Source organism: Sciurus vulgaris (assembly GCF_902686455.1).
Source record: "Sciurus vulgaris genome assembly, chromosome: 15".
NCBI classification, from domain to species: domain Eukaryota; kingdom Metazoa; phylum Chordata; class Mammalia; order Rodentia; family Sciuridae; genus Sciurus; species Sciurus vulgaris.
Genome location: NC_136476.1, coordinates 62,301,168 through 62,311,574, shown reverse-complemented (window position 1 = coordinate 62,311,574; position 10,407 = coordinate 62,301,168). Strand labels below are relative to the sequence as shown.

Sequence of the window (10,407 nt, the reverse complement as noted above, 5' to 3'; positions counted from 1 at the left end):
CTGTGCAGGAAACTTGTTTAAGAATTTAGAAAGTAAGCCTTCACCTATTCAGTCAAAACTCATCTATTACACGCAGCCAGTGTGTCAGGCCATAGCTGTACAGGGAAGTGCAAGATAAGCAAGCTGGTTTCCCATGTCTCTTGGTATCTCTCAATATACCAAGTAACCCAATTAAAGTGTTGGGAGCAGAAGAAATCCAAAGGCAGCAGGTGCACTGAACCAGTGAGGGAGATTCTGCTTGGGAGGGAATGGCAGAGAGCAGGCTCCCTGGTCCTGGACCCCAGCAGGGCTGGATCTGGAACATGCCCTCCTTGGTCGGTTGATGTCTTGCTGTTGTCTTCCTTTCGCATTCATGGTGGACTGGTCAGAGTGCTCATGTCCCTCATCTATGGGATCCTCTGACTAATATCTGAACCCCACTCAACTTTTTGTAAAAAAGTAGTATGAGCGTGGGGGTACAGAATCATTTCACAATAAATGTTATGTTCTGAGGCATGTGAAGAATGCCACAACCTGGAACTTTCCTCTATGATTAGAAGTTAGGTCCACCCAACAACTATTTTCCTTATATAGTAACTATGTACTGTTAAGTTTTGCCCTTGTGATCTTGATTTATGTGTGGTGTTCACAGATCATTCTCTGTTGTTTATACACAATTTCTGTACAGATTTTAGTGCAACCTGTCAGGCATAGACATAAAGGAAGGAGAATGAGCTTAGTTTTTGCTTTTGCTTATTATTTGTCATGTGCTCTCAGGCAACTGAACCAATTTCAAGCATAGTATCTGACACACAGGAATCTGTGATCAGCGTTATTTTGTAGATTTTTTTTTTCACTTAAACATACAAAATATTTTGAAGGTACTTCTGGTTTAAAACTAATAGTAATAATAATAATAATAATAATAATAAATGGAGACATAAGTTTTTCTTCTCTCAATAGGAATTTAATTTCCTGTCATTCATGCCTTTTATCAAGGTTGAAAATTTCTACTTGGTATTTTGTAAATTTTTTTCTGAAGTGAGAATTTCTCTGTCTAGTTTGGCTTTTTACTCCATGATGTTATACTCTCCAGAAAAATTTCCCAACCTCTCCTTACACAATGAATTGAGTGTTAGAATGGAAGTTGAGGGCTGGGGAGATAGCTCAGTTGGTAGAGTGCTTGCCTCGCTAAGCATAAGGCCCTCGGTTCGATCCCCAGCACCCAAAAAAAAAAAAAAAAAAAAAAAAGAATGGAAGTTGAGATGAATGACCTGAAAACTGGTGGTAATTATAAGAAAAAAAAATTTTGTGTGTATGTGGTAGGTAGTAATTACTGATAACCTGATTAATTTAAACATTTTAATTCCTTGGTTCATATTTCTGTTCAAATACCTCATAAAGTTACCTTGTTTGATGTCAAGTATGGAGGGCACATAGGGTAAAAATGTTTCATTCATTCTATTATTCTTCCTACCTCCATAACCCCTCCCCTCCCTTTGCTGTCCTCTGTCTAATCCAAAGTACTTCTAATCTTCCCTAGTCCCCCAACCCCTTCTTGTAAGTTAGCATCTGTATATCAGAGGCAACATTTGGCCTCTCTTTCTTTGGGATAGTCTTATTTTGCTTAGCATGATATTCTCCAGCTCCATCCATTTACCTACAAATGCCATAATTTTATTCTTCTTTAAGGCTGAGTAATATTCCATTGTGTGTATGTACCACATTTTCTTTTTCCATTCATCTGTTGAAGGGCATCTAAGTTGGTTCCTTAGTTTAGCTATTGTGAATTGAGCTGCTATGAACATTGATGTGACTGCATTATTATAGTTTGATGACTTTAAATCCTTTAGGTATAGGCCCAGGAATGGGTTAGGGTCAGGGTTCTCTAGAAGAACAGAATCAACAGAAAGTATGATTACAAAAGGGGATTTATTAGATTGACTTATGCAACCAGAAGCTGGATAGTCCATAATGGCTGTCTGCAGCTGGAGAGTTGGAAGAACCAGCAGCTGCACAGACCAAGAATCAAAAGCCCCAGATCAAGAAAGATCAACAGTGCTTCACCAGTTCGAGACCAAGGTTTCTGGAAACTACCTGGAGAATCACTGGCAGAATCCTCTTTGGAAGAGTGAAGAAGAGTGAAGAAGGGAGAGTCTGATATCCTCAGATGATTCAAGCAACAATCAAGAACCCATTCAAGAGGAGCAGAGCTTGCATATGCATCTGCTTCCTTGTTCTTCCAGCTTTTATTCCATCCTATTGGTCAGTGCTGCCCATGCTTAGGGAGGGGCTCCACTTCAGTTTCTATCCCACACTCCAATCATTCTTAGACATGACCTCATGGACACCCACCCAGAAGCCTCTTGATCATTGGCATCGCATCTCTTAATCCAATCAAGTTGACAATTCAAATGAACCATTACATAGGTTTACATACATATTTTCAAATATATATTTATATATATTGATATATAAGTTCATACTATAAACCTCCCCCTACCCCTAAATTTAGTCCTAAGCTTTACATTCTCCTAAATATTAAACTATTTATATAGGAACTTTTAAATATTTATATGAATGATCATATATTTTGACAAATATTCATACAGTGACAAAAATTTGTATACATATTCATATATTTATTTATTTATTTATATATTCAAATCATATTACATGGCTAACCATAACTGTACAACTAAGAATATCCATATATAAAATCATATGTATTTATATAGGTTTTAAATATATATATTCATGGGTTATATAAATACATATTCATAGATTATGAATACATAGACATATATATATTATTAGATCCTAACCCTAACCCTACAACTTATTAAGTCTTAAGCCTAATATACTCATTATCATAAAACTATTTATATATAAACCCATATATTTATATAAATATACATATGTGACAAATATTCATGTATGCAAATATAAATTCATACATATTCATATATATTTATTTAATTATTCATATACTATTTCACATCACATTGTAACAAAGCACCTAACCAACATCTATTCACATGTAAAACCATATGCATTTTTATAGGTTTCTACATATATTTTCAAATATATATTTATTTATACATTCATGTATATTGAAATATATGTTTATACCCTAAGCCTAAACCTTACCTACTTCTAAAGTAACCTAAGTCTATTATACCCCTAACCATAAAACTATTTATAATACTATATGTATTTTATGAGTATTCATGTAAATTTTGACATATCATTTGTTTATTATTAGAGTAATTCACATATGTATTCATCTATATTCATATATAGTCATACCATATTTTACAGAAATCTGTAACCACACATGTAAGAATAAACCTATCTATATAAAACCTTATTTATTATTTCTCCATATATTTTCACATACATAGTTATATACATTGATATATTGATATATAAGTTCATACGCTAACTCTGACCATTACCCTACACCTTAATATGTCCCAAGCCTAACATATCCTAACCATAATGCTATTTATATATAAAACTTTATATATGATATGAATGTTCACATGTATTTTGACAGATTTATATATTCACTTATAAATTCAAATACATTCATATATGTTTATTGTATATTCATACTTTATTTTAGGGCAAAACATAACAAACCCAACAATAAACATATCTATATACTAGATCATGTTTTATATAGGTTTCCATATATATTTTCACATATGCATTTCTATAACATTCATGTATATGGATATACATATATATATCCATACCCTAACCCAAACACTAAGTCTACCCCTAAACTTAGTCCTAATTCTAACATACCCATAACAAAAAAAATTATATATAAAACTATATATATTTATATTAATATTCATATACATTTGGACATATATGTATTCACATATTTACATATGTACATATATATTCATTTATATATTTGTAGCATGTATTCAAAGTAAACTGAAAATCGACGACTAAAACTGAACCTATTTATGTGTAAAATCTTTTTTTTTTTTTAAAAGCTCAGGACTTCTTTATGTGGGGAAGCAGGACCAGATATACAAGGGGCAGCCTATCAGTTGGTTGGGGGAGGGGTAGGGATGTTCCCTGGGCCTTCGGAGGGGAGAGGGGGCCTCAACATCGGAGGCATGGGAGCTGGGGGGTGCACCCCAGGATTTGACGGATGAACTCCAGGAGGCTGAGGGTGGACCCCAGGAGCTGCAGGATGGACCCCAGGAGGCTGGGGGTGGACCCCAGGTGCCTGGGGATGTATCCCAGGAGCTGGTGGGTGCACTCCGGGGACCTGAGGGTGAACCGCGGGAGCAGGTGGATGTACTCCTAGACCCTGGGGGTGAACCCCAGCCGTTGGGGGAGGGTGGACCCCTGGTGCCGGAGGGTGGACCCCAGGAGCTGGAGGGTGGACCCCAGGAGCAGGGGGGTGAACTCCAGATGTGGGGGGGGGTGTACCACTGGTGCTGGAGGATGGAAGCCAGGAGCTGGTGGAGGCAGCTGGGGAGGCCCGGGGGGCCCCGAAGGTGCAGGCCCAGTGCGGGGCATGGGAGGCAGGGGCAGGCCTCCTGGTGGGGGCGGGGGCAAAGACTCTGGCAGTGATGGCCGAGGAGGCAGACCATTCATCAGTGGGGGTGGAGGCCGCTTCATCCCCGGAGGCCCTGCAGGGAGGCTGGGTGGGGCTGGAGGCTTCTCCATCTTGAAGTGAAACTGAAGAAAGAACTGTTTGGTCTCCCTGTTCCAGTGAGTCCAAAACTTGCCTTCAGCCTTGTCTATCTCTCCACTCGGCACCTTGAAGGCGATGGTCTCGTAGGGCTCCGCAGCCATCAGCAGGTACTGCCAGCGCCGGTCTGGGGGCTCGATCCGCTGCTCTTAGGCAGACATGAAGCGGTGGCGAGGCATGATGCCCTCCGCGATCTCAGGGTAGTCGATCTGGAACAGGAGGCTCTGCTGGCCCATTTCCGTGTCCCTCTGCTTGGTCACTTTGTAGTCTGGGCGGCCAATCTTCACAAACTTCTTCACCTCCACCTTGACCTTCTCGGGTGCTGGCTGGGCAGGGGCCTCCTTAGCCTCTTTGTCTGCTCGCCGGGCCAAGTTAGTCTGATGCTTCTTCCCCTGGGTGTGCGCGAGGTAGCTGCCCTCATTGTTGTGAAGCGTCAGGCAGAGTTTGCATTCATATGATCCCAGGTGGTTTTTCATAAAATACGGATCCTTGTTGATGTCAATGGTTTCCAGGGCCAGTTGTCGGAGGCGTTCCCTACGGTCACGGTTGCTCTCCGAGGAGGAGGCCACACCCCCACTCCCCGTCTTCCCCGCAGGTCGGTGCTGGAAATCCATGATGAAGGCCTTGAGGCTTTATGGAACAGGGGAGAAACCCGGGCCGAGGCCGCGCTGCCGAGTCCTTCTCCGCGACCGCCAAAACTTCTTTGTGCACGCGCCACGCGCAGGACGGAGCCACTTCCCTGTAAAATCTTTTGTATTCATGTTTCTGTATATTTTCACATATATTCAAATGTATATTCTTATATATTGATATGTGTGTTCATACCCTAACCCTAAACTCAACCCTCAACTTAGTCTTAAGCCCAATATACCCTTAAACATATAACTATTTACTATTTAAAAAATGTATTTTTGAATGAATATTTATCTGCATTTTGACATATATTTGTGTATTCCCATATTAATTTACATATTTATTCATGTATATTCATTTATTTATTAATACCCTATTTTACAGCAAAACATATCTACACACTGAAGATAAACCTATGCAAACATAAAACCAATATATTCATATAGGTTTTCTTATATATTTTCAGATATATATTCATATATATTAATATTATTTTCAGAATATAATGCTAACCCCAAGGCTACCCCTAAGATAGTCCTAACCATAATATTAACCCTCAACTTTGAACTATTTATAATATAAAACTATATGTATTTACATGAATATGACTATATTATGAATTTTGACATTTATTTATCTATTTGGTACTGGGAATTTAACTCAGGGACACTCAACCACTGAGGCACATCCCCAGTCCTATTTTGTAATTTATTTAGAGACAGGGTCTCCTTGGGTTGCTTAGCAATTAGCCATTGCTGAAGCTGACTTAGAACTCATGATACTCCTGTCTCCACCTCCTGAGCTGCTGTGATTACAGATTTGTGCCATATATGTATTCATATATATTCATATATATATGCATACCATATTTTCACACAATTGTATGTGTCGTAACCATATAATTGACACTATACCTACTTATATATAAAACCATATGTATTTATAAGTTTCCATATAATTTAAACATATATATTCATATACACTTTCACATTGATGGTATATATTTTCATACTCTACCCCTAACTCAAAACCTGCCCCTAAACTTACTTAGTTCTTGCCTGATATACTCCACAAAATGATGTATATATAAACTGTATATATTTTTGAATATTCATATATATTATGACATATTTACATAATCACATATTAATATATTTTATACATTTTAATGTATATTCCTTTATATATTCATACCAATTCTGAAGCAACCAGTAACCATACACTTAATACTAGAAGTATTTATATATAAAACCATAGATTTTTATATATTTTTCATATATATATTCACATGTATATCCATATAGGTTTTATATATTTTTTGTATATTTTTATATATGGACATATGTGCTCTGCTTCAGGCAACTATTTCACTGTTGTGACTAAAAGGATCTGACCAGAACAATTGTAGAAGAGAAAAAGTTTATTTGAAGACTCAGTCCATAGAAGGCTGGTTCCATTCCTCCGGGCTCAAGATGAGGTTAAACGGCATGGTGGGGAGATGGTGGTTGGAAGCAGCTTACATCACAGTGATCAGGAAGCAAGAGAGTCTCCACTCTCCAGATACAAAATATATACCCCAAAGCCATGCCCCATTTCCAATCTCCTCCAGCCACACCCTAGCACTTCAATTACCACTCAGTTAATCCCTATCAGGGAATTAAATCACTGATTGCGTTAAAATTCTTACCCCCTAAACATTTCTTCTCTGAACCTTCTTTCATTGTCTCATACATGAGCTTTTAGGGACACCTCACATCCAAATCATAATATGCTCCTACCCTAATCATAATCATAACTCTACCACTAAATTAGTCCTAAGTCTAAATACCCCAAGTGTAAAAGTATTTATATATAAAATCATATACATTCACATATTCATTTATCTTTTATCATATATATTTACATATTAATTCACATATATTTACATATATCCTCATATTTTTGTGTATTCAAGTTGCCTTTAAAGTAAATCCTAACCTTACATCTAAAACTATATCAATTTATATATAAACCGATTTATTTATATATATTTTCATGTATATTTTCACATATATATTTGTGTATTTTGATATATATTTTCATAACCTACCCCTAATCCTAACTCAACCCCTAGTAGTTCTAACCCTAACATTACCCCTAAACTTAAAACTACCTACAAAACTATGTTCATATTCATATTCGTATTCATATATATTTTGACTTATATGTTCACATATAAATTCTTATGTATATTCATGCATATACATTTATATATTCATATCTATTTTACAGAAAAATGTAACAACATACCTAAGAATAAGTCTATGCATATATGAAACATACAGGTTTTCATATACATATGTATTTTTTTTTTTATTGTAAACAAATGTGATACATGTTGTTTCTCTGTTTGTACATGGCATAAAGGCATACCATTTGTGCAATCATAAATTTACATAGAGTAATGTTGTTTGATTCATTCTGTTATTTTTTCCCTTCCCCCCACCCCTCCCACCCCTCTTTACCCTCTATACAGTAGTTCCTTCCTCCATACTTGCCCCCCTCCCTAACCCTAACTCTAACCCTAACACTAACCCTTCCCTCCCCCCCATTATGTGTCATCCTCCACTTATTAGTGATATCATTCGTCCTTTCGCTTTTTGAGATTGGCTTATCTCACTTAGCATGATATTCTCCAATTTCATCCATTTGCCTGCAAATGCCATAATTTTATCATTCTTTATGGCTGAGTAATATTCCATTGTATATATATACCATAGTTTCTTTATCCACTCATCAATTGAAGGGCATCTAGGTTGGTTCCACAGTCTGGCTATTGTGAATTGAGCAGCTATGAACATTGATGTGGCTGTATCTCTGTAGTATGCAGATTTTAAGTCCTTTGGGTATAGGCCAAGGAGTGGGATAGCTGGGTCAAATGGAGGGTCCATTCCAAGTTTTCTAAGGAATCTCCACAACTGCTTTCCAGAGTGGCTGCACTAATTTGCAGCCCCACCAGCAGTGTATGAGTGTACCTTTCTCCCCACATCCTCGCCAACACCTGTTGTTGCTCGTATTCTTGATAATCGCCATTCTAATTGGGATGAGATGGAATCTTAGGGTGGTTTTAATTTGCATTTCTCTTATTACTAGAGATGTTGAACATTTTTCCATATGTTTGTTGATTGTTTGTCGATCTTCTTCTGTGAGGTGTCTATTCATTTCCTTAGCCCATTTGTTGACTGGATTATTTGAATTCTTGGAGTAGAGTTTTTTGAGTTCTTTATAGATTCTGCTCTTTATAGATTCTGTTCTTTATAGATTAGTGCTCTATCTGAAGTATGATTGGCAAAGATATTCTCCCACTCTGTAGGCTCTTTCTTCGCATTGCTGATAGTTTCCTTTGCTGAGAGAAAGCTTTTTAGTTTGAATCTATCCCAGTGGTTGATTCTAGCTTTTATTTCTTGTGCTATGGGAGTCCTGTTAAGGAAGTCTGGTCCTAGACCAACAAGGTGAAGATTTGGACCTACTTTTTCTTCTATAATCTGCAGGGTCTCTGGTCTGATTCCGAGGTCCTTAATCCATTTTGAGTTTAGTTTCGTGCATGGTGAGAGATAAGAGTTTAGTTTCATTCTGTTGCATATGGATTTCCAATTCTCCCAGCACCAATTGTTGAAGAGGCTATCTTTTCTCCATTGCATATTTTTGGCCCCTTTGTCTAGTATGAGAAAATTGTATTTATTTGGGTTTGTGTCCGTGTCCTCTATTCTGTACCATTGATCTACCTTTCTATTTTGGTACCAATACCATGCCGTTTTTGTTACTATTGCTTTGTAGTAGAGTTGAAGATCTGGTATTGCAATACCCCCTGTTTCACTCTTCCTGCTAAGGATTGCTTTAGCTATTCTGGGTTTCTTATTCTTCCAGATGAATTTCATAATTGCTTGCTCTATTTCTGTAAGGTACGTCATTGGGATTTTAATTGGAATTGCATTGAATTTGTATAGCACTTTAGGTAGTATGGCCATTTTGACAATATTAATTCTTCCTATCCAAGAACATGGAAGATCTTTCCATCTTCTAAGGTGTTCTTTAATTTCTTTCTTTAGTGTTGTATAGTTCTCATTGTAGAGGTCTTTCACCTCTTTTGTGAGATTGATTCCCAAGTATTTTATTTTTTTCGAGGCTATTGTGAATGGGGTAGTTTTCCTAATTTCTCTTTCTGAAGATTCATCACTTATGTATAAAAATGCGTTGGATTTATGGGCATTGATCTTGTAACCTGCTACTTTACTGAAATCACTTATGAGTTCTAAGAGTTTTCTGGTAGAATTTCCAGGTTCCTCTAAATATATAATCATGTCATCAGCGAACAGGGATAGTTTGAGTTCTTCTTTCCCAATTCGTATCCCTTTAGTCTCTTTGGTTTGTCTAATTGCTCTGGCCAGAGTCTCAAGAACGATGTTGAATAGAAGTGGTGAAAGAGGGCATCCCTGCCTTGTTCCAGTTTTTAGGGGGAATGCTTTCAGTTTTTCACCATTTAGAATGATATTAGCCATGGGCTTAGCATAAATGGCCTTTACAATGTTAAGGAATGTTCCCACTATCCCTATTTTTTCTAGTGTTTTGAGCATGAAGGGGTGCTGTATTTTATCAAATGCTTTTTCTGCATCTATTGAAATAATCATGTGATTCTTGACTTTAAGTCTATTAATATGGTAATTACGTTTATTGATTTCCTGATGTTGAACCAACCTTGCATCCCTGGGATGAAACCCACTTGATCATGGTGCACTATCTTTTTAATATGTTTTTGTATGCGATTTGCTAAAATTTTGTTGAGAATTTTTGCGTCGATGTTCATTAAGGATATTGGTCTGAAATTTTCTTTCCTTGATGAGTCTCTGTCTGGTTTAGGTATCAGGGTGATATTGGCTTCCTAGAATGAGTTTGGGAGGATTCCCTCCTCTTCTATTTTGTGGAATACTTTGAGAAGTATTGGAATGAGCTCTTCTTTAAAGGTTTTGTAGAACTCGGCTGAGAACCCATCTGGTCCCGGACTTTTCTTTGTTGGTAGGCTTTTGATGACTTCT

At 37.3% G+C, this 10,407-nt stretch overlaps 1 protein-coding gene across 1 annotated transcript; it reads right to left on the bottom strand.

Annotated features, from left to right (window-relative positions):
• Nucleotides 1-4,027: 4,027 nt before the first annotated feature.
• LOC306645702 (splicing factor 3A subunit 2-like) lies at nt 4,028-5,386 on the bottom strand. Its single transcript, XM_079113702.1, is given in 3 exon segments — nt 4,028-4,429; nt 4,432-4,851; nt 4,855-5,386. Coding segments are annotated over 3 exon segments (1,266 nt in total). The 5' UTR covers nt 5,317-5,386; the 3' UTR covers nt 4,028-4,045.
• Nucleotides 5,387-10,407: the final 5,021 nt, after the last annotated feature.